General features: G+C 35.1%; 2 protein-coding genes and 1 long non-coding RNA gene across 9 annotated transcripts in view; 2 read left to right on the top strand and 1 right to left on the bottom strand.

Moving 5' to 3' along the window:
* Positions 1 to 25671, top strand: part of LOC143376247 (uncharacterized) — a 141298-nt gene that overhangs the window by 101656 nt on the left and 13971 nt on the right. The gene's annotated exons all lie outside the window — the stretch shown is intronic.
* Positions 381 to 25193, top strand: LOC143376230 (complex III assembly factor LYRM7). Of its 6 annotated transcripts, XM_076826346.1 has the most exons (7): positions 381 to 760; positions 1237 to 1279; positions 9888 to 9960; positions 10027 to 10097; positions 13094 to 13175; positions 13250 to 13357; positions 25075 to 25193. In XM_076826346.1, exons 2-7 carry the CDS (start codon positions 1256 to 1258, stop codon positions 25176 to 25178), a joined length of 462 nt encoding a protein of 153 aa, XP_076682461.1. In that variant the 5' UTR covers positions 381 to 760; positions 1237 to 1255; the 3' UTR covers positions 25179 to 25193. The 6 variants fall into 6 exon arrangements, 3 of the variants coding, with proteins under 3 accessions (XP_076682461.1, XP_076682462.1, XP_076682460.1); XM_076826345.1 differs by lacking the exons at positions 381 to 760; positions 1237 to 1279 and adding an exon at positions 8162 to 9703; XM_076826347.1 differs by lacking the exons at positions 381 to 760; positions 25075 to 25193 and having other exon boundaries at positions 13250 to 13472.
* Positions 13562 to 25671, bottom strand: part of LOC143376226 (glycerol-3-phosphate dehydrogenase [NAD(+)], cytoplasmic) — a 61052-nt gene continuing 48942 nt past the window's right edge. The window contains exons 3-8 of one of the 2 annotated variants that reach the window (XM_076826338.1): positions 18649 to 18789; positions 18425 to 18566; positions 14793 to 14905; positions 14486 to 14716; positions 14198 to 14397; positions 13562 to 13825 (exon numbers count right to left, since the gene is read on the bottom strand). In XM_076826338.1, coding sequence (XP_076682453.1) covers positions 13795 to 13825; positions 14198 to 14397; positions 14486 to 14716; positions 14793 to 14905; positions 18425 to 18566; positions 18649 to 18789 — 858 coding nt within the window. In that variant the 3' untranslated portion in view covers positions 13562 to 13794. Of the gene's footprint in view, positions 13826 to 13971; positions 14127 to 14197; positions 14398 to 14485; positions 14717 to 14792; positions 14906 to 18424; positions 18567 to 18648; positions 18790 to 25671 lie in introns of those variants that run through there. The other variant, XM_076826339.1, reaches the window with a different exon arrangement.

The following is a 25671-nucleotide window of genomic DNA, read 5'->3' on the forward strand; positions in this document are numbered from 1 at the left end:
CAGTACGAACGCGCAAAAGGACGCCACCAGTGTGAGATGGAAAGAGAAAAAAAGATGGACGCAAAGCGACGTTGCTGCATTTCACTCGCATATTTTACGCTACTTTTAATGATAATATTATGTTTCTAGCTGCATTAAACATACTTTTTGTTTAATTGAATTCCAAAACAAACAGGGTAGTAATAATTTTATTACGAATAGTCACGTAAATAACATTTTTATCTACATAATTTGTTTTATCTAAGATTGGTATCACTGCAGAGCTCCTATGTATAAGCATAAACTTACCCCTCTCACCGTCTGCCCCGCAAGTGAGATATCGAACCTCCTTAAGCCAAAATACTATTCAGAAAATGAAGACATTCTTCAGTATTGATCAAACATAGATTAAATGTTATATAATTTAGTAATTTCTTTAATTGCATTGTATGTACGTAACATAACACGTCTATTCGTATATATTCGAAGTATTATTTATAGGTACATACAGTAGGTACATATTAACTTTCCAATTCTTGCAATGCAACTGCTTTACCGACATCGGTAAATTACCAAAAAACTTTAAAATAACTACATATTTCTGAAATCCTTGTGTATGTACTTTTCAACTACGTGTTTGAATCGAAGTGAATTAGGTACTTAAATTGTATAATAATAATAATATCGAAGATGTGTAGTGTATATCTACTAAAAAATTAACGAGTATTATTTAATGTAAGTTCAAAAGTTTGAAACAATATTTATTAAAATAATCTTCTGTGTAAGTAGATTATGTGTGTGTATTACGATGAAAGCATGAGTTATTGCAGTAAATATATGTATATTATTAACTAATAAATGTGTACGCCTTATAGTAAATGTATGCATTTGCTACATACTTTAGGTATGAAAAAGTAAAAGTTAAACGCTTAAGAGTTAATACGATAATATATATATATTAAAACTAGAATACTGTTATTAACAAGTAATCATTCATTAGAAGATATTAGACCACCCGACATAACCTCAAATATGAGCCGAAAGATTTTCGGTTTGAACTAACGCTAAGTTTATATATTTCTGTATAAAACTGCATTGCGGCTCCGATGAAATTGTGTTTCCATTAATAAATTTGTATTAACATGTTACATGTACATTCACTAAGAAGCGTATACATTTGTATCAGTTCCGAAGTGTTAGGTTATTATGTTATTAAATTTAATACAGTGTAAAGAAAGTTTTTATATATTTTTCTAGAATTTCTTAAACAAAAAAAATGGGAGATAGTCTCAAACGACAGGTAAGTATTATAATACAATATTTAGAGCAGTATATTTTTCAACTTCTTATTTAACCCTTGAATGAAGAAACTATAAGTACTTACAATTATAGTTAAAAGTTAAAAGGTTGATAAAAATATTCTTTGTGATTGTTGATTATAAATTTTGACATTATAATTCAATTTTGTTATGGTCAATTTCTCATATGGCACCATAAATATCCATTAACTCGATGTAATTTATTATTGGTAATTCATACAAAATCCATTTACAAAGTTCAGACAAGGTACAAATTTTTTAAAACAATGTTGACTGGTCACTAATGAAGTCGTGTTATATAAGTATGTAAAACAGCTGCAGATTTATGCAGTTTAATTTTCAAATATGGAAAAGTAGCTGCTGGTGGCGCGGGTTAGTTTTTGCATAAAATTACCAGTCAACAATATGTTAAAGTATGAAATGACAATGTCAAAATGATGAAGGAACAAGTTTGGCTCGTTTGCGGACTATTGCTGCTATATTTATGTCAATATCATCAGAATTATAAAAAATATTAAAGATCATATCTCTAAATTTTGTCTCACAATCAGTAGAGCAGAATATTTAAAATTTGCAAAGAAGAGAAAATGAATTGCTGATAATATGTGATGTTATTACTTATTTAGTAAGCAAAATTTAGAGGAAATAAAAAATAATAGAAGTATATGAGAATCAAAAAGAACTTTACGAGAGATCAAAGTTAATTTCAACAAGCTGTAGAGACACATTGTTCATTTAAAAGATTTTAAATAGTTTGTCAGCAAAGACTTAAAAGATGCTGAGTAGTGATAAAATTTAAATAGAGTACGTGTCCCTACTACCGTGCTTTGACGCCGACTTGCTGACGAATGAATTAATTACTGACTTCTCTTATTTTAATTTTGCTTGGTGAAAATTTATATTGGTTTTTCTAACTTTTCTCTTTGTTAAAGCATTTTTTTCAAGTTAAAAATGTTAATTTTTCATATTTTTTTAATTGAAATAAAAATACATGTTTTTGTCCCAATTACCGTGCCCTGAAAAGTGTCTTGTCCTTATTACCGTGCCTTTGTTTGAATAGCGTTCCCGCGGTTAGGTTACGTCTTTGAACTTTGAACTGTTCAAAACATTCTTTTCTCTACGAGAGGTTTTCTCAATATAATTTTAATATGACCTTTTCATTATAGAAGCAAAATATGCAAATATAAATTTCTGCTCCCCCGTTCTGAGAAATGAAAGTAAGGTTAGGTTTAGCAATACAGAGGGAGCCAATGGGTATCGAGGGGTAGTGATCCTCTAGGAAGTGATCGGAACAACATGTATCGTCACTGATTGGTTGCCGCGATTTTGGAGCAAAAACGGAAGTAGACAGAGAAAGAAACTGTAAAAAAGAAACACACAGAAATACTGATAGAAAGAATGAGAGAAAAATTTTGATAGAAAGAGATAGATATGTTTATTTCCGGTTTTGCTCCAAGATGGCTGCGGTTAAACCAATCACTCCCTACAGGATCACTACCGAGGGGCACGGTAATGGACTAATAGGGACAGGCGTTAAATTCCAGTCCCTATTACCGAATTCACTTTAAAAATACGAAAACGTTTAAAAAATTTTGCTATTTTTTCATAAAATTTGAACCTTTCGTGATATAATAAACACTTTATATAAGTGCAAATCATGATAATTATCAATTTATTCACTTTGGTAAAGTACGTGTTCCTTACGTTAAATCCATCGAAATTGATCGAAATCTTCATATGCATTTTTAAATTTTTTTTTACCATGCTTTAGGTTAAGTTAGGTTTATTTTTCTTTTTGGTATGTATATCCTACACCAAAGATGGTGTTCCAAGAAGTATCTTACATTACCCAACGAACTCTAGTCATTTCCCTTATACTATTTCTGGGCCCTGAGATTTATACGGCTTTCATCTTCCCGCACGCTTATTTGTTTGTTTGTTTTTTGGCTTTTCTTACATTATATCTTATATACACATATAAATGTCGGATCGCATAACATGTATAAAACTATATCTCATAAACTATACAGACATGAAACTCCGGTGTCGTATTTCTCTTATTTACACTGTATATCCTACGTTTATTTCCTTATGATTAATCCTATTTCTATTTCTTATATTACTTTGTACTCTTAGTTAATTTTTGGTCCACGCTATTCAGTCTTTTAAGAAGCTGGTTTCATCCCATCTCGCCACTCACCCTCCATTGGTTCCACTACCATGCATTAATTATTTAAAAATGCAACCTTCTGGTTTGTAACACATATATTAATAGTTTAACTTAATTAAAAAAATTCTTCTTCTCTTGTCTATATATATATATATATATAAAACGGAAACTATTATTATGTTTGTACGCGGTAAACTCGGAAACTACTCAACCAATTCTCCTGCGGTTTTCACAGATGTGTAGAGACAACATTTGGAAAGGTTTTAGGTTATACATATGAGAAGCCCGGGCAACGCCGGGTACTTTATACTAGTTAAGTATAAAGGCACGGTATAATAAGGACGGAGGCTCTATATTGAATTCCATTTAAGAGTAGGCACGTTCCGCGCAACGATGACTCTAAAGCCTCGTTCACATTAGTCAAGTTCACTGGTTTCAAGTCGCTTGAAATCAGTAAACTAACCTGTTATTCACTTCATTTGAAACATCCTTTCAAGTTTCAAGCGGAGTAGAGAGTGTTCCAACTTTTCTTGCCTTGAAGTAATACAATTTGAATAGTGTGAATGTACGTACAAGTTTGAACTTAAAGTCACGAAGCGACTTGAAGCCAGTAAACTGGACTAATGTGAACGAGGCTTAAGGAGGCTGTTGATTGGTAGGAAATCGGCTAAGAAAGCGCTACGACCAATCGCGTGCGCAGGCAGTAATGAAAGCTGCGCAGATCGTTTGCAAATCGGTGGGAGCGTAGATCTACTCTTATATGGAATGGTATATAGTTGGACGCAGTAACAATTGAGACACGGAGCAATAGGTGTCAGAGAAGAACGACAAACCTTAAGGCATATTAAGTACATATTAAGTGAATAATAACTATAATAAGTGAATTTTGGAGGTGTACAACACAATGCTGAAAAGAAGATCACTTAGTATAGAGAAGAGGTTAGAGATTTTACAAGATTTAGAGTCCGGCTTATCTATCAACACTGTAGCAGCAAAATATAATGTGGCGCACACCTGCATTTGCCGTACACGGAACTGTGCCGCAAGTATACTCAAATTTGTACAATACGGAGATGGAATGAAAAAATGGAAAAGAATAAGGGGATCGATGTACGAAGAGATCGAGAACCGCTTGTACACGTGGTTTTTAGAGCGAAAAACACAAGGTGATCAACTATCGAATCCGTTATTAATGAAGAAAGCAACTGAAATAAGCAAAGAAACTGGAGCCTTTCCAAAATTCAAAGCCAGTACGGGCTGGTTGAAGAAATTTAAAATTAGGCATAATATTCTGTTGCCGAAAAAGAGGCAGCAACTGAAAATAAATGGAACCATAAACAGCATTATTCCATGGATAGATACCATCAACAAAGAGAAGGATGAAGATGAAGAAAAAAAGGATGATCGTGCAGGGGAAGGAGTACAAGTAGGAGCAGAAATAATAATAGAAGAAGAAATAGATGTAAAGGAGGAAAAAGTAGAACATAACTGTTATAATTATCACGAGGAACAAATGGGACACCAAAATGAAAATGAAGAAAAAATAGATATAAAAGAGGAGAAAGTAGAACGTAACTGTTATAATTATCACAAGGAACAACTGGAACAGCAAAAACAAAATGAAAATGGCAGAAGAGAGTTGTCAGACTTATTCGAACGTTTAGCATTGTATTCTGCACAAGCCCCTCCTTATATACAGATGATGGTAACAGGTCTAAAAATGTTTTTCCTGCCGGAGAAATAAAAATAGGAAGCAGAAGAATTATGAGGGAGATTACAGGAAACAGTTTGGATACACATAGATTATGCTCCAAAAAGCAATGTTATCTTTTTTAAGTGTGAATCACTATCTATATCTAATATAAATTATTAATATTAAGGGGATTGATATTTTTTTGTAAGGAAAAGAAACTTTATTTTTTATAACGAGATATTACTGTACTATTGAATAACAAGATACTGCTGTTTATTATTCTACAGTGTCTTATGTATATACAATCTGTTCCACAAGAGCGTACTCCTTGTAGCCATGGCCCTGTACTTTAAGGAGTGGATCCTTGAGAATTCGGACGAGAAAAGTGATTTTTTCAAATAAGACCTCCGTATTTTTTGTCGTTTTTGTACGACGCGGAAAGAAGAGACGAGCATAGTAACGTTTGCACTAGCCTGCACAATCATCTGATGCGAATTCAATCGAAAACGTTTGGGGTTTCATAAAGCACAAGCTTCAAGGAAAACGTATATTCACGGTCACGCAGTTACCTCGAGAAATTCGAGAAATATGGTCTTTATCTTCGGAGTATGCAAGAAAGTTAGTTGAAAGCAGGCCTAAACGGTGCCGAGCGATTATCGACAACAACGGAGACTGGACCATATACAGGGTCATCCGTTAAAACAGCAATCTACGCGCGTGCGCGATCAGTTAAAATGGCAACAGCGCCTCACGGACGCATTCCACTACAACCATTCACCGGCCCGGCATGCGGAGGGCTGCCAGCGACTGCTGGACAGCAATGATGCCCGAGCTTCGAAAATTTTAGGATGGTCTCTTTCAAATTAGCGTCGCAAAGAGCTGTGCGGAATTGTACTAGGTAATTGCATATTAGTTCATAAAACGTACTTTTTTGGCAATATAGACTTTCTTTAAATCTAATGATTCTTTTCGGAGACACGACGAGTACGTTCTTGTGGAACAGACTGTATGTACGTAGTTTCAAGATAACTTCACCTTAAATACTTCATTTAAAGTGTTTTATGCACAAAAATCATATATACGTTAAGCTTTACGGTTTTCTCGCACACATTTATTTGTGTTACGTTTTATCTTACTGGTACATCCTTCATCTTGTAAATATTATCATAACAATTCTGTGGCGGGCGGGCAAACGAGTATAAGCCAGAATTCTTAGTTTTGCAGGAAGACAGTTAAAATATTTGAAGTGCTATATAAGATCCGGTGTTGAATTTTGGACATGAATGTTAATAACATGTCTCGTCCCATTGGATTTTCAAAATATACTTCATGTTCGAAAAAAAAAATGGCAAAATTTGAATTATATTACAAATTGAGCAAGGGAAATTTTTGAAAGGACAGCAATGTAGAAAATGTTAGCGTGCTTATCTCGCTTTGACCAGAATTTGACTTATACTCGTTTGCCCGCCCACCACAGAATTATATTCATCTTGTATTAAATTTCTATAAATATCCATATTTGTTTAATTTTCATTTACTGATTCGGTATATATTATAACACAATATTTTTCCACTAAACCTTACAGGAATTGAATATTAAAATGATATCTCAAGAATTTATTATATTTTAACTAAACGAAAATATAGTCTTTCTTTGATTCTTACGGTAAACTGAATACTGCTAGAAAATGTGTTTCTTTAAACTGTAAAGTATACTTGTTCCTTCATTTTTCTGGCATAAATGTTAACTCAAGTATCATATATTGAACAAAAATGATAAGCTTCTATAAAGGCCGCCATACACGCTCCTTCTTGCCGTTCGATTTGCTTGTACAGTCAAAAGTTGCAATGCAAGACGAAGCCTGTGTGTCCACAAATCGGCGGACTTAGTATGTGCGTACCGTCAATCAGAGTTGGGCATTAGTCGAATAAATTTTTATTCGAATGAACTCGAATAAAAATTTCGAGAATAACGAATAAATTTTTAGTCGACTAAATTTTTAGTCGTCATTCGTTATTCGAAGGACCGCCCGCGCCGTGGCGACAAAGCGACACGAATAAGGCCCGTTCCACAGCATCGGTCCGGTCACGGTCCGGTCTCGATCAAAATCATATCCGTGAGCGTCCACACTAACAAGTCGGACGGGTGTGGACGCTCAGGGATGTGATTTTGATCGGGACCGGACTGGGACCGAACCGATAGTGTGGATCTGGCCTAAGCGGGGGTCAGAGTCCGAGCCGCTCCGGCTCGGGTCCCAAGCTGTGATGCCAGATCGGGGACGGGTTCCCTCGAGAATTTCCCCTACCTCGCGCACACTACGCCGGAGCTGCATGTCCGTGAGTTGGACTCCGAAGCGCCGAGCTCACGGACGCGCTGCTCCGGCATGGTATGCGCGAGGTGGGGGAAATTCTCGAGGGAACCCGTCCCCGATCTGGCATCACAGGTCCCAAGGCCCTCGGCCTCCGGTCGGGCCGAGCGGGGTATCATGAGGCAAGGGGAACACTTTTCGAGTGTACCTACTCGAGCCGAAGCGGTTTATTCGTGACACTTAGTCGCCATGGCGCTGGCGGTCCTTCGAATAACGAATAACGAGGAACGAATAACGACTAAAAGTTTAGTCGAATACAAATTTAGTGGACTAAAAATTTAGTCGAATACAAATTTAGAGGACTAAAAATTTAGTCGAATACAAATTTAGTGGATTAAAAATTTAGTCGAATACAAATTTAGTCGACTAAAAATTTATTCGTTATTTTCGAATTACTTCACTGTATTCGAAATTTTTATTCGAAGGTTAGTCGAAGATCAATTTAGTCGAATAATGCCCAACTCTGCTGTCAATTGCCTGGCATGACCGCAATAAGCCGCCACACACGCTCGTTTTTGCAGTTTGATTTACTTGTGCAGTCAGAAGACCCAGAACTATTTTTAAAACACACATATATTAACAAAATACTTGAAAAATATATAGAATTAATTAAAATCGAAATAACACAGTAAAATGAGAAAAAAAAAACACAAAAACCTAGAAGAAATGAAATTTTAGTGTTTTCGCACAATTGTCTCTAGCGTCGGTATTTATCCATATATTTTCTTCAGTAGCACCTTGTTTTTTTTCGTAAAAGTGCAGACTCAACGTAAGAAATGAGAAACTGGGCCCATTGTTGCGATTTCAATTTTTCCCAGATGATTAAATGAATTATCGATTTCAATTTCAATCGAAAAAAAAGATTTTTTTCACATATTGCCATCGATTTCACCCAAACTACTGAACCGATTTGAAAATTTTGTTAGATAAATTTGTTGGTGATTCAATTATCTTCAGTTTGGTGTAATTTTCGACCATATCGGTCATTCGCAACACGAGATATTCGCAATTACGTGGGACCACCTTTTTAACAGACAGGTAAAAAGTTCACCTGTCGATATCTCGAAAACGTATTCATAGAAATTTTTTTAAACCTTATTTTACGAAATCAGCAGGCCATTTTACATAAGAAAAAAATAGTGGTATCATCTGCTGCGCAAATTTTGCTTCTTATTTTGTAAACTAGTGTTATTCCTGGACATCCCATAAGGCTGGAAACCCGCTTTTTGTGGCCAAAAGCTAAAACACTGTCATATCGAGTTTTTCCATAGAAATATAGTTAATGTAATATAATAATAATGTAATATAAAAATAGAAACAAAAATAAAAATATATAACGAGACGTACCTATATGAACAAGATCACTTAAGCTTTCATATAAAATAAGTCCGACGTATAACACTTTTAAACATTTTTTTAAAAATCTAGTCACAGTTTCAATTGTTATAAATCTTGCACTGTTTATACGCGGTTTAAAAAATGCTTACACCAGGATTAAATACTTGAAATACACTTGCTGACATGTCTAAAATCTTCATTTAAACCTCTGTTGTGATATTCTATAATGAGTATCATTAATGTTTAATTTCACTTTGAACTTTACAATTTTGTCTTCAGAACGTTGTATCTGATCACAGAATTATCTGAAATGAATAATATTTTAAATTTTGAAGCTTTGAAGTGTTGTCACTATATAAAATTTTTTTTTCTCTTCAAAATATTAAACTTGAAAAATTGACTTTGGGCCCCAAAAAGTGGGTCTCCTGCCCCCTGTGCATCCGTTTGATATGTAGAGTCCGGCGATAATACCTGGACGCTAATCGAACGGGAGACTACAGAGATACTCCTGGACGCCTGATTAAAATAAAGTACGGAACTCATATTATGCCCACAAAATATTGTAGAAACGTAACTAGACAAAATCCATGTATTCCTGTCTAATCGCAATAAACCTTGTTTATCCAGCATTATATACCCCTTGAATTCTTCCTCCTCCGACTACAAAACTGCCAACAAAATGTAGGATGTATTTTAAACGTAGCGTCAGTGGGCTCAACTGTGTTCCGCTTTGCATTACAACTTTTGACTGTACAAGCAAATCGAACGGCAAGAAGGAGCGTGTATGGCGGCCTTAAGCCTGGATCCAAACAGACTGGGTCTTAGCTATGCAAAGGTTAAACAAAATTCATGGTAGTAGTAGGTACCATCTTAATCTGTATAGCATTTCTATAATATTAGGTAGACATTTAAAAGCAATTGCAATGATACCAAAGTAATTAAAAGCATTAATATCTTTCTTTATATATAACATGTATTATAATTATATATATTTTGCTAAAAGAAATTGCATTTTCTAGGTACTGCAAGTGTTTAAAAAATTACACCGAACACGACTGAATACTTTCAAGGATGATGAACATGCGTTAGAAGGTAAATTGAAAATAATTACTGTTAGTATATGTCATAAACACAAAAGTTACAGTAAATCTCATTTAGTCACAAGGAACAAGATAAATGAGGAGTACAGAAAACATCAGAATGTCACAGACGCAACAGCTATTGAAGAGGTAAACATTCATTTCGTGGTTTTACGCGATTCATCCTTGTGTTACTTAATAATATGTAATTCTATGGACTAATATATAGTTGCTTATCAAGAAATGCTTTGTAACAGATGTTAAAATACATGCACATATTCTGTAACACACCCCTTGAACTGAAAGGGTTAGGAGCGGCCTTTAGCAACTGCATTAAGGCCGTCCCGCATTTTGGCGAAGCGCGGCGAATCGAGGAAATTAATAATAATTAATTAATTGTCGCTGCACTTCGGTCTAGTGTGCGCGGCTCCATTAGAATCGATTGTTTATAAACTTTTTGCTTCGTCGCGCTCCGCTTCGTTGCGCCTCGCTTCGCCAAAATGCGTGACGGCCTTTAGCTCGGTTTCATGCGGCGATACATGTATCGCGATACGTGTATGATGGATACTGACGATACACGACGATACTCGGAAAAACAATGAAAATCGGTATCCATCAATTTAAACAATTGATGGTTTTGGTAATAATACAGATTGTAGCGCCCATGATCACTGAAACTCACAGTGTTTCCTCTTATTTTCGTTTCAAATAAGCTGCTTATTTATAGACTTTGTTTTACTTTAAAACTTTTCAAATCTCTCGGCGGGGAATCTGATTTACTGGTATGTTCAAACAAATGGAGATTTACATATACTGAAAAATTTATGCCGCGAATAAATGATCAAAGTATATACATTTTAATAAGTCAACTGTCACAGCGTTAATTTCATCCAAAGTTTTTATGATGAATGTGGCATCAAGATGGGAAGTATATGTGTATACAAGCAGTTGTAAGAAAATTACACTATAAATATTTTTACGTTACAATGACATTTCATTCTACTAATAATTAATTGTTAACCTTTTCATCAAAGTAATACTAAGTAACACTTGTTTAAACAACTTTTTATGATTCTTTTACATTTTATGCTTTGTTGAAATTATTTTGTGAATAAATAGTGCATGGTATTGTCCATAAAAGTTAATGTGATAATTACAAATAATGATAATTGTAAATAAAACAGAACTTAAGGGGTGGGGCCCTATTTAGGACGCTAGGAATAAGGCGATTCTTGGGATTTTTTTTCTAAGAAACTGTTAAGCGGATCTTTTCCAAACATTCAGGGTATTTTAGTTCACATTCAAACAATAAAAATTAATTTTTTCGTTACAAAGTGTTCGGTAGAAATGAAGATATATGAACACGTTCGTAGGGACTTGCGCGCCAGAGTTTCAAATTTTTGCGTTTATGTTGGAGGCCCCAATTCTTGCTTGAAATAAAAAACCCAAGGATTTTCTTATTTCTAGTATAATTACATTGTCGATGAACCTAACAAACGGAAAAAAAGTTAAAAGTTGGCAAATTGGTGGGACTTCAAAGGCAAAGTTACGATTCTGCCCCAAGATATTTCGTACTATTTATGGAAAAAGAGTTGTTCAATTCAATTTATTTGTTAAAGTTTTAGGTCCATCGACAATGTAATTATACGAGAAATAAGAAAATCCTTGTTTTTTTTATTCCAGGCAAGAATTGGGACCTCTAACATAATCGAAAATTTGCAATTAAGGCGCGCGAGTCCCTATGAACGTGTTCATACAGTGTCATCAGTTAAAACTGCAACCTACGCGCGCGCGAACAGACGAAAATGGCAACACCGCCTCACGGACGCATTCCACTACAACCATTCACCAGACCAGCTTTCGGGGGGTTGCCAGCGATCGCTGGACAGCAGTGTTGCCCTAGCTTCGAAAATTTTAGGATAGTCTCTTTAAAATTATCGTCTCGAAGAGCTATTTAAAATTTCCCGGCCCGGGTTGAAAAATTTTGGGCCTTTTTCGTATAACTTTTTGCGCCGAAAAATGAGGAAAAATTATTCCCTCTTAAAGATGAATAATTTAAAATATTTTACGTATATTTAATTTTTCTTTTTTCAATTTTTTAACCATAATTATTGGGGAAAGGTTTGTGCAAACCTTTCTTTGATACTGTATTTAATGCTCCTTTTAAAATTCATGGTGTTGATAAATAATAGGTTAGTTGTTTCTGTATCATTACTTTCATAAATTGAGAAATTAAATTTTTATTCAATTATGTGTTAGTTCTGCAAAACTCAGAATCTGTTCTGGTTTTCTTTTTTATAATTTTATCCTTAATGCAGTGCGTGCATAGGTCGGACGTAACGGGTAACTAATAGGACGGGTCTTTGATTGTAGAGGTGTTTGAATTTTTTTCTAAAATTTTTGTGTCTGAATATTTAACCTTTTAGCTACTCAACGCCACGCTTATACCGGCTTCCGTTACTGTCATTTTTTGGAACGATGCACCATTATTGTGGCTTATAAACGCAAGTGGCGAAAAATCTCTCCGCACGGGGGTCAACCCCCGTAGATAAAGTTTTTTAAATTAAGGCGGGTACGAAATCAGTCGAGGTCACCCCCCTCTCCCACGTAGCTAAAATTTTTTAAATTACGACGGGTACGAAACCAGTCGACATTGTTTTTAAACTTCATTACAGTGATATGGGGTGCGAGCGGTAAACCGATCATAAAAGCGCAGCGCGCGGCTTGCTTACCTGGGCCGGGAAATTCCGCACAGCTCTTTACGACGTTAATTTGATAGAGACCATCCTAAAATTTTCAAAGCTCGGGCATCACTGGAATCCAGCTGTCGCTGGTGAATGGTTGTAGTGGAATACATCTGTGAGGCGGTGTTGCCATTTCGTCTGTTCGCGTGCGCGTAGGTTGCAGTTTTAACGGATGACCCTGTATATCTCCATTTCTACCGAACACTTTGTATGTATGGAATATCATCTTTCACATACAATAATCAAAAAGGATTGTTTAGGAAACATTTTTTATTAGTACAGTTCCATACATTTGAAAACATCTATTGCGCTGCCCTTGTGATTTTAACCTTCTTGCGCTTTGTTTTAACTCTTGACGATATATGCATATAATAATTTATTATAACGTAAGTATTGTTTCAGTTGAACAAATTTGCACAAGAGGTAGAACATGAAATACGGACGACTGTAATTCAAGCGGTTGAAAAGGAACCTGGGACGTTTGGTAATATTTTTAGAATTAGAATGAATTACAGGATTCCTAATCTTGTTAATCATTATAATTACATACTGTTTTAGCACTTCGCATTACCCCTGATACAACGTTACTGGACAATGTACCGTACAAGGATATTGACGAACAATGCCCTACTAATAGCTCAGATGTGAAAACAACTTCATCGGAAGGTAAACGAAAGTAGTAATTAAAAGCTAGGTATTGGAAATAATTTCTAATTTCGTAATGTATTAAAAAGTTATTAGAATATTAAGTGAAAAATAGTAAAAAATGTATTGTCGCATATATGTGTAGTATTTATCTGAATAATTCGAAAAACCTAATGCCCATTTTGAGCTGAACGATTCACAAAAATTCTGAAATCAATGGAAGACTGAGGGTTTAATATTTTATTAAATATTTTATAGTACAATTACACATCTGTGTCCAGACAGAATTTATACTGTAATTAAAACTAACCATAAATTGTTACAAGATTGCGTAAATCAATAATGTCAATTCATATAGTTTTATTCAGAGTACGAGACTATTGCAAAATATTTACAGCGTTCCTAAAGTTGACATTAATATGGAAATACATTCATATTAAACAACCTTCAACACATAACTATGTTTCTTCAACACCTTCCAACCTCATCCTGAAAAAGTACATAAATACCTTTTTAATACACATAATTATTCTGATACAAATTAAATAGCATAAAATTCATGTGATATGTGAGTTGAATTCAAAGTTAGGATGGGAAAACTTTTGGCACAACTTACTTTGTCTATTTAAGATGTTATTTTTACAGTAATGAGAGCGGTAAAGAATTCTTTTCAGAAGATCTTGTCCCGATATATGTGGGATGCTTGTGATTGTTATGATAATTTTTGTGTTATCTTAATTAAAAGTATGAAGATACTAATCAGTACATGTACAATGTTTTTGGTGCGAACCTAAGAGAATATTGATTTTTTGTTAGTGAATGTATAATTGCAAATAATAATAAAATCAATTATATACTAACACATGTTCAGGGTGATTACGAATTTGATCAAGTAAATCCGCTGGTCTTATTTGATCAGAACATATACGCTGTACTGCAGTGAACAGAGGAAATTTATCTGATAAATTGCGAGCCCTTAACATTCCCTGTACTTCATCAGCTGTAGCGGGTCCTTGTAATTTTTGACCACCTAAAAGTTCTTCCTCGAGTTGTCTAATAGTCTGTTAGAAAAATATGAAGATATTCTATTAACCACCGTTACTAATTTTTTAAGGAGGAGATAAATGAATAGAATGATGTAATTTGTACCTTGCCACTCTTTACATATTGTTCACAAACTCTGCGATTTCTTCCTCCGTAGCAAGTAGTTATTAAATCGGCTACACCGCAACTTTCAAAGAATGTTGAAAGTTTTGAACCACTATAAAATGTATCTACAAACTTGATCATTTCCATCAGTCCTAATCTGATAACAGCAGCTTTTGTATTATCACCCAATCCCATACCATCTACGAAACCAGCGGCACATGCCACGATGTTCTGAAACACAGATCGCAATTAATAACTGCAATTATTGAAAGATCTGTGTTAATAATTACGTTCATGTTTAATTCACCTTTAATGCACCGCATACTTCAACTGCTTCACAGTCTTCAACAACAACTACCCGGAAGTTGGGAGTTTGAATGAGGTCTCTCAATATTGGTGCTAATCGTTTATCTCGGCAGCCTGTAATAATTGATCATTAAAATTTTCAATTACTTTTGGTAGTGGGATTTAATATTCTTACGATAACTGATAATGAGTTACTTTTTAGTAAATGTGGAACAATTTCTGCTTTGTGGTCTTTGAATTTTATTCTGTTTCAAAGCATTTAATCATTTTATTTAAGCTTGACAAGTTCAAGAAGGTTTTTCTGGAATATAATAATGAAGTTTTCCTTTAGCGTTTTATAAATTATTTTAGATCAAGCCTCATGACTATATATTTTTAATTTCGATACGTTTAATTTCTACAAAATCGTTTTATTTAAAATGTTGATACTTTATACAAATTAACTTGCTCATAAAAATATAAAGTTGGAGAATTACATCTAGAGTAATGTGTAGATCTTTGTCATGATTACTGGTCAAATTATTTCACTCAGGAACCTCCTTAAATATGCAAAGCTAGATAATACATATATATACACAGGGCGAGTCACCCAACTCTACCACTTCAAATTACTTGTACAATTAAATTACAGCGTTCAATAATTTTTCTCCTCACCTCCCCTTGACACCACACAACTTTTGTTTGCAATTTGTTTCATATAATAAACAGTTTATAAGTTATTTAAAGTGGTAGAGTTAGATGTCCCACCCTGTATGTACTTTATAAAAATTAAATATTATTTATGACTTTTCCCTCTTTTTTCTTTTGGCATATTACTTGGAAATAATTTTGACTAAAGTTTATTCCATAATCATATAATGTATGATAGATTGAATTAAAATCGTTCTAAATCATGTAATTATGATGCATAACAGAATTTCGCAATAACTTTATAGTGAAATGGCATAAATTGGTAATGTGAAATTTATATCATTCTGGACATTTTTATTAAAGCCTTGTGGACACTAGCAACCAATTTGCGAACAGGTATAACGTCATTCAACCTCTTTGAAATCCATGCCAGCTATTTGTTAAACCTTGTGGACACTAGCAACCAACTTGCGACATTTATTGCACAGTAAACTTGCATGAGCGTTTGCACTACGCCAGTTTTTTCTCGCAAATTATTGCCAGCAAGTAGTTGCGAGAGAAATCTCAGTTACTCTTACGGAAAATATATCACGTATGTCTATACTGTAGTGCTGTTCCTGAGAGTTGACATTAAATATTTAATATGTAAAATATCTAGTAAAATGTCGGTCCAACAAACTAGATATTGTTGTTGCATGTAGACTGTTACGTCCCTTAAAAAGACAATATGATTCGTGGTGAAAAAAAGTTTTTTAAACTTGGCGGACCTCTCCTTCATGGATATGGAAGGAGAAAATACAAATTAACAAGGGTGGGAAGGGCTTTACCCAGGCGGGACTCTGGATAACTCCCCGTAGTTCGGACGTAGGCAATGCATACAAGGTCAGCCGTTAAAACTGCAACCTACGTGCGTGCGAACAGACGAAAATGGCAACACCGCCTCACGGACGCATTCCACTACACCATTCACCGGCCCTGCGTTCGGAGGGCTGCCAACGGCTGCTGGACAGCACAGTGGGGCATTATTCGACTAAATTGTTCTCCGCCTAACCTTCGAATACAAATTTCGAATACAGTGAAGTTATTCGAGAATAGCGAATAAATTTTTAGTCGTTATTCGTTCCTCGTTATTCGTTATTCGAAGGACCGCCGTGGCGACTAAGCGTCACGAATAAGCCGCTTCGGCTCGAGTAGGTACACCCTTGCCTCACGATATCCCCCTCGGCCCGGCCGGAGGCCGAGAGCCTCGGGACCCGAGCCGGGACGGCTCGGGGTCTGACCCCCGCTTATATATATATATATATATAATAACGACTAAAAATTTAGTCGAATAAAAATTTAACCGACTAAAAATTTATTCCTTATTCTCGAATAACTTCACTTTATTCGGAATTTCTATTCGAGTTCATTCGAATAAAAATGTAGTCGAATAAAAATTTATTCGACTAATGCCCAACTCTGCTAGACAGCAGTGATGCCCGAGCTTCAAAAATTTTAGGATGATCTTTTTCAAATTAACGTCACAAAGAGCTGTGCGGAATTTCCCGGCCCAGGAAAGCGAGCCGCGCGCTCCGCTTTTATGATCGGTTTACCACTCGCACCCCAGATTACTGTAATGAAGTTTGAAAACAATGTCGACTGGTCTCGTATCCGTCTTAATTTAAAAAATTTTAGCTCCGACAGGGTTGACCGCGGCGCTATACCCCTGTACGGAGAGATTTTTCGCCACCTGCGTGTAAAAGCCACAATAATGGCGCATCGTTCCAAAAAATGTCATTAACGGAAGCCGGTATAAGCGTGGCGTTGAGTAGCTAAAAGATTAAATATTCAGACACAAAAATTTTAGAAAAAAATTCAAACACCTCTACAATCGAAGACCCGTCCTATTAGTTACCCGTTACGTCCGACCTATGCACGCACTGCATTAAGGATAAAATTATAAAAAAGAAAACCAGAACAGATTCTGAGTTTTGCAGAACTAACACATAATTGAATAAAAATTTAATTTCTCAATTTATGAAAGTAATGATACAGAAACAACTAACCTATTATTTATCAACACCATGAATTTTAAAAGGAGCATTAAATACAGTATCAAAGAAAGGTTTGCAAAAACCTTTCCCCAATAATTATGGTTAAAAAATTGAAAAAAGAAAAATTAAATAAACGTAAAATATTTTAAATTATTCATCTTTAAGAGGGAATAATTTTTCCTCATTTTTCGGCGCAAAAAGTTATACGAAAAAGGCCCAAAATTTTTCAACCCGGGCCGGGAAATTTTAAATAGCTCTTTGAGACGATAATTTTAAAGAGACTATCCTAAAATTTTCGAAACTAGGGCAACACTGCTGTCCAGCGATCGCTGGCAACCCCCCGAAAGCTGGTCTGGTGAATGGTTGTAGTGGAATGCGTCCGTGCGGCGGTGTTGCCATTTTCGTCTGTTCGCGCGCGCGTAGGTTGCAGTTTTAACGGATGACCCTGTATGAACACGTTCATACTTCAAAGGCAAAGTTACGATTCTGCCCCAAGATATTTCGTACTATTTATGGAAAAAGAGTTGTTCAATTCAATTTATTTGTCAAAGTTTTAGGTCCATCGACAATGTAATTATACGAGAAATAAGAAAATCTAAATAAAATCCGTTTTAACGGATGACCCTGTATGTATCTGTTGCCTGTATGAGTTTATTCCTGTTAAGTGCTTCCTTAAAAGCTATGAAGATTTTCTAAAAATGAGGAAAGATGCTGTCAAGGGAATTGCTGGTGTGCACGTGGATTCGGAACCGAACACTCTGATCCACCTTCTTCCTTCCTACTCTCGCCAAAAATTTCCAGTACGTTTGAAAATAAAACCTTTCTTTCTGAGAGAATATTATCATATGTTTACATTATTAGAGAATTCACTTGCCGAGACCAACTTTCATAAACAAAGTGCACTTGCTGGCGTTACTCTCGCAATTTGTTGCTAGTGTCCACAAACTTTAGATTATCTAGTTTAAATTACCAATAGTAGTTTCGCAGAATTTTTCTTCTGCCACTTCATTAGCCAAATTTGCACCCATTAAAACGTAGCACTGAATTCTTAATTTTTTTTCGATGATTTTAGAAATCAGCTCAATATTTGTTCCATCTCCTCGATCAAAACCCTTCAACCAAAATATAGGAATTTTTTAGTGTGTCACATTAAGTTGAATTTTTTCAAATAAGATTCGTATTAGGAATTCTTACCTTAATTAACGATAAACCAACTGCGGTTGGCTTAATTTTATCGAGTAACGTTGCACACAATGTTGGTATGAACTGATGGGGTATTACGAATATAAGAATATCCGCGTCTTTTGCAGCTTCGACGACATCCGGAACTGCAACCTGGAAATTGTATATTAAAGTAAATTATTATTACGTTACTAAATCAGATTTTTAATACTTATTCAATGAAATAGTATCAACAGTTTTCTTAATTTCCTATTACAGTATGTTAAAAGAGTATTAAAACCACAGTTACAAGAATCTTCCTTCTTATTCATGTATGTTTAATATTTGATATGAAGGAATTATTAGCTTAAATTTGTGCACGATTCACTAAAAAGAAATATACATTTTTGCAAGAGTATTAGCTGCGTTTAAGGAAGATACATATTCAAAATTACTGATAGGTGAATGGTCTGGGTTAGGTTCTTATAAGTCTGTTCTAAATAATTGTCTATATTGTATTGCTTTGTGAGTAATATGATTTATCCTTATAACGATCCATTAATTATCAATTAATGGTACATACATATATTCTCTCGTTTTCTACAAAGTTCTTCTATATCTAACAAGCTTGTTTATTTGTTATGTAGGAATCTTTCACTTTTGAAGCATGATTTAAAAAATTCTTTCAGTACAACTGTATACAAATATATGTATATCTGTTGACATTGTATTCTGTATTATTGTAAATTATAGAAATCCAATGGAGCAATCATGATAAATGACTTGTTATTTCTAAATTTTAACGCTTCAAAAGTAGTTCTTATGTAGCATATGGTGTTGTGATTTGAATGTGATGCAGTCATTCAAATTGAGTAATTTCTACCCAAGTGAATAACAAAGATGTATGTCTATAACTGCCTATTATAACTTAAAAGTTTTATACATCTGTTTTTCATCTTTTTTCGTTAATTTATTTCAACATTTTGACAACTATACACATCATAACGTTCTTAGCACAATGAGGGTTTAGGGTTTTCCGTGATAGACGAAAACTGGTAATAACTTAGTTGTTAAGTTACTATAATTCGGGTAACTTCGCAAAGTTTTGTGGTAACTCACAGATGAGCCCAGTGTATAATATACAATATAAAATCTTGATTGTTTAATTTTATACTTTTGCGGCAAGTATTATTGAATACATTAAAGAATTAACATTTTAAATCTAAATAACGTGTTTAATGCAAATTTTATTGTTTTTAGTACTAATGTTTAACATAACAAGTTTCTTAATGAGTAAAGTGAAAAAATAATTGCTATTGCTCCGCGCACCTAGCATAAGGGTTATAACTAAAAGCTGTAGAAATTGATTTGTTATCGAAAAAATGTCAAGTTTGTGATACACTTAAAAATATGCGCCTCTATGGGCTTATAATTTTCTGTTTCATAGCGTGTTCATTATTTTTTAGACGCTGTTCAGTTTAATTATTTTTAGCTTCAAATTCCAATGAGAACTCGGAGAACTAGCAGCTTTTTTTAACTTATCAATATCGATTGACCTTCCATAAAATTGGTAAGATTTTTCAAAATTTAATGACTCAAATGGATTAAAATTTCGACAGTACATACTAAGGTATACATACTGCGTATCGTGTGACCGTGTTTTTTTTTTGCGAAATATAGTAATTTATAATAAAATGGCGGCCCTGTAATGTAGAGATTTTAATTTTTTACCTGAAATTTTGCTGATTTTTTAACATAACATGAGAACAAATGAGAAAATGCAAAAATATAAAATCGTACCATAAACAGCATATTTTTTTTTGGACGTGCAGATTCTCAGAATCTGAATTCCATGGGTTCATGAGATTTTAAGAAATCATACCAATTGGTAAGATTTCTAATGACCTAATTAGGTCAAAGAATGCCGTTTCTATAAAAATATATTAAGAGTAATATCGTCAAGACAAACGACTCAATTTCACTATTCTTGTCTGCTATTTCGGGTCCATTTAATAAATTCTTTTGAGAGGGATGAGTTTTCTCAGTTGCATTTTTTTGTTGGCATATTCGTCGCTGAACGTCTCTGTTGCTTATATAATACTCGACAGCTTCGATGCATGTCTTGTCCTTTTTATCAATACTCATATTTTAAACAGTGGGGATATACAGTGTTTTTAAAAATCTATCGGTACTTATACGTATAGCAATACTAGCTTTACTACTCAGTTTCGCCTGAAATGTAGATTCCGATTTTATAAAAAAAATTTGTTTAATTTTTTTTTGTTATGAAAAAGGTCACATTCATCTGGATTAGTCATGGTCACTCAACAATGAGCTAAGCCACATTTCGTGATCCCAGTGTTTATCGTTCGAAAGTTTGTAGGCGACAGATAAACATACAAATGTATAGAAATTTTCTGCTTGCAGCTTGTGGCAATTTATAGCATCTGCAATTCGGAATCACTATCTGAGTAAGAGATCTGAAGTTCCCATTATTTGCATATTTAGTTGAAATCGCCTAAGTATCTATACCAACGATGTTCACGGATGGGGCCCCTTACGGGCCCCTTACGGGCCCTCTCTACATACTACATTTTGTTTGTATGGACTATGCGCACAGAACGCAACATCAACCAGCGTTCAGATGCATATGTAGGAATAAAAGGAAAATAGGGGAAGGTGCCTAAAGTCCGGAGCTCAAGTTGGACGACTCTGGTATATACAATGTGTACGTAAGTAATAAATACACCGCAAAGTCAGAAAAGCATACAGAAGTCAAATATCTCAATTTTTATAATCTGAATGGGTCAGTCTAATGGACAATGTTCCATAACTCCGTTATGTCTTCGAATTTTAAAAGATAACTTTCGAGAAATATTCTTGTTCAGGTAAGGTAAATAAACTTGGAAAAAAAAATTTAAAAAGATTCGATTTTTTCGACCCCATATAGTCCCCTTAATTTACTACCAGCTGTAACTAATGAAATTGTATGACGTTCAAAATAACATATACTTCTTTATGATTTTATGATTATACTTTGGGTGTAATGTATCCAGCTTCAAATTACTTACAATACTTTGTAAACCTAACCCCTAGCCTGTGAGCATATTTGTTTCGTTTAAAGAAAATATAAGTAGTTTTCGCTGTAGACAGTACTCTGGGAGGGGAAAAAATGAATAATTTTGTTTGACGTGGCATAGAGTGTGCCCCTCTGTACTGTAAATATAAAGTTGCCACAGGCAAAGTGTTTCCCCAATCCCAGCGTGCCTAAAACTGTACTCGGGTGCTTTTATTCCATATTTTTTAACACAGTGCCCGATTTAGCTATTCCGCCGCTCTGGGCAAAAATGATTTTTACCGCCCTTTATATTTAATTATAAATAATTATTTTTTACCGTGAGTGAAATATTTTGTAGGTATTTGTTAAATATAATATATTTTGTAGGTATTTTGTTGTAAAAAAATGTAATGCTCACAAAAAGACAGTAACAAAACGAAATAAAATATATAGGTTGGAGGTAGGTATGTAGTCGAATTTTTAACCGACTTCAAAAAGGAGGAGGTTATAGATTCGACCCGTATGTATTTTTTTTATGTTTGTCACCGCATAACTCCTCAGCATACGGACCGATTTTGATGATCTTTTTTTTTATTCGAAAGAGGGCGGTGGTCCCATCATACACTGCATCAATATTGACCCAATATTTTGCCAGTTCTGATTAATAATAAAGACTATTGTCACGTAATTATTATTATGTTATGTACGTACACGCATAACTCCTAAGCATGTTGTGTCAATATATATAAAACTAAAAAGACAAAAAAAACAAATTTAAAAAAAAAATGAAAACCGACTTCAAAAAAATAAAAATGCACTAAAAAGTAGAAAATAATTTAATCCCTTATTTAATCTCCGACTCTTATATTTTTTCAGTCGGTGTCTCATCATTTACACTGTGCAAATCTGGCGCCGACTTAAAAAATATGAGAGTCGTAGATTAAATAAGGGATTCAATTATTTTGTACTTTTTAGTGCATTTTTATTTTTTTGAAGTCGGTTTTAATTTTACAATTTTTTTTTTTAAATCACCAAAAAACAAAACTCCTATAAAGTATTTTATAAATCAATAAAAACAACGTAGGCGCAAAATCAGAAAATACGAGTAGATACATTAAAAAAGTTTTCTGCTAACTCTCACAGGTTATTTAAAAACAATTTACAAGTTTGATACTAAATTCAAACATGCATTACCTATTTTTTTATCGCTTTTTCCAAAAGTTTCACTTTTTTATTGGTTTTTATTGATTTTTGCCCTGCTTGCGCCCCCCCCCCCCCTAGATCGGACCCTGTTTGGACAATAGTCTTGACGGGAAATGTATTTGTCAGTATTTTTACCAATGAAAAATAACAGATAATGAACAAATATTTATATTTATTATAAAATTTTCATTAACTTATAATATTAATATTTATTGTATAAGTTTAATATATATTTCAGTCTGTCAACTTTTTTTGGCGTTATGATTTATGTTTGAAGTTGAAACAATTAAGACAATAAGCTTTACTACATCGCTGGCACTCAGTGCTCACTCTTTTAGCTTTTTTTCTAGCCTCTTGAACATTTTCTGAATTCGCTATGTTCTCGTAACAAGAAACGCATCTTTTGCGTGCAATTTTTCCAGATTCTCTTCTTGGAATATTTGTTAGTTTGTGAACACCGCCAAGAAAGTGGCTCAAGTTCTGCCTGACAGATGTATTAAAATTTCCAAGCAAACACGAGGAAACGGCTTTTGTGAAGTCCGCAAGTGTGTAGGATTTTGATATTTTATTATAGATAATCCAACTGTTGAACACTCCTATATTAAGTAGCTGAAACACCACTTTCTTGTACCATTTGATACTTTTTCTGGCCGGGGAGCAGAATTCATTCATCTGATGCGATAAATCAGCGCCACCACCTTTGACTCTGTTATAGTCCACAATGACACTGGGCTTCAGTGCTATGTCCCCCGAATGCTTCACCTTCGTCACCGTTTTTAATTCATTCCCGTGAAACGTTGAAATCATAAAGATTTCTTTACTGTCTTGATACTTGAAGATTCGAATTCCTTCAACATTCGATATCGACTTCATTTCGCCTCTCTTCATTTTCGTCGTCTTCAAAAGTCGTGGAAATTTTTTTCGATTTTTTCTAATTACTCCACAATATTCCGTGTTGCGGGCTTTCAAATAGCTTGCCAGTTCAACACTGCTACACCAGCTGTCCGCTGCAAATAATCTCCCACAACCGAGGAGTGATTCGCCTAAACCAATCACAACTGATCCTGAATAATTTAATCCCGGTACTTTATTTTTGCTAGATCCTCCGCCACAATAAACGGACGCATTCCAGACGTAGCCGCTCATGTCGCACAATTTGTATATTTTAATTCTACGCCTATGACGGTCGCTAGTGGTACACTGGCGGAAGTGAAGGTAGCCATTATGCGAAATTGTAGTTTCGTCGATGGACACTTCTGCGCCGGGGATATACAGTTTTTGAATATTCGAAAAAACCATGTTCATAATTCTGGAAATCTTATACAGCCTATCCGCCGTCGCTTCCTCGTTGTCGCAGAAGTGCCAATTTTTTAAGATCAAGGCAAAGCGATTATACGACATTTGAATGTGATGAAAAAGTGGGTGGAAGAATAACGGGTCCTTCTTCCAGTAATCTTCTAATCTGGGCAGTTTGATGAGTCCGGTTAGCAAAATAATGCCAATGAACTTCCTCATATCATCTTCTGTTACTTCCTTCCATTTCTTCATTCTGGCATGTTGCGACAGTTCTTGCCTACTAATATACTGCTGTGCGTATCTGTTTGTCTCCGAAACCATTAGCATAATTATGTCACGATCAAAGAAGTGCTGGAACAATTCTATCGGTGTAATGTTTGCTAAGAGTTCGGTCTGAAGCCCACATTTCCCTGTAAACGCCAGTTTCTCCGTTTTTACGATATTCGTGCTCCATGCAGCTCCGGAAACGTTCATGTTGCGCGACGGGCCTTCCCGCGTGAGTCCCAATTGCGTCGCTGCTTCCTCTTCCGATGTAGCCGTGTCATCTTCGGAAGGCAGCAGTTCACTTTCACTGCTATAATCCGTGTCCTCGTGGCTGCCAAATATGCTTTCTTCGTCGCTATCGATGTGATAACTTTTCAGCATATCCAGTAGCTCCTTAGTAGTATATTTCCTTTCAGCCATTTCAATGTAATGGCCGTTACAAAATCTGGATATTCGAAACCTTACCAGATTCACCGACTCGTGTTATTACAAGTTCAGAATAATTTAAACTTAAATAAGTTAACGTTTACGCAATTTGACGGAAGACAGAGATTTCCGATGCGATGGCAAATAAACGAACGTCCTAACTGTTTTCGACTTTCTTTTGTACTCGCTGAGTACTCTAAGTTTCTATACAGACTGCTGTACCGAGAAATATCGATGCGTCACACCTGGCGCACGCAAGCGTATCGCAACGAACGACGAGTGTGTACCATATGTGGCGCATGGGCGGAATGGGTAAAACCAGCGCATTCCACGGTTGGGATCCACTCCCCCCCCGCCCCCCCTTCGCCGGATGTCTTCCCCTCCACGCGCTGTATTTTATTTTTGCATGCGCCGCGCGCGCACAACGTGGCATCAAGCTGCTGCTTGAAGCAGCATTGTAGCCGCGCCCAAGGCTAATACCCCCCTTGTCCCCACTTCCCTCGCCACGGTAGAACGCAGCGACTCACTCTGTTATGGTCTGACAGTGTCTCTCAACCAAATGCACATACTTCCTTTAATTTAGTTTTAATGTACTGTGTTACCGAAATGTACTGTAAATCTTTCTTTTGTCATGCACGTTGTCGTAATACGTCTTATAAAGAGTTTATGAAGAATTTATAAAAGAAATTGAAACTTTTTGTGCGAGGCAAATAGATAGAAGGCGTTTTTCACGAATGATAATGTAAGAATATTTTAAAATTGGGAGTATTAACTCGCTTTCTAAATTAATCGTTATAGTTTTATTCCGT

Source organism: Andrena cerasifolii, chromosome 14 (genome assembly GCF_050908995.1).
Source record: "Andrena cerasifolii isolate SP2316 chromosome 14, iyAndCera1_principal, whole genome shotgun sequence".
In the NCBI taxonomy this organism is placed as follows: Eukaryota; Metazoa; Arthropoda; class Insecta; order Hymenoptera; family Andrenidae; genus Andrena; species Andrena cerasifolii.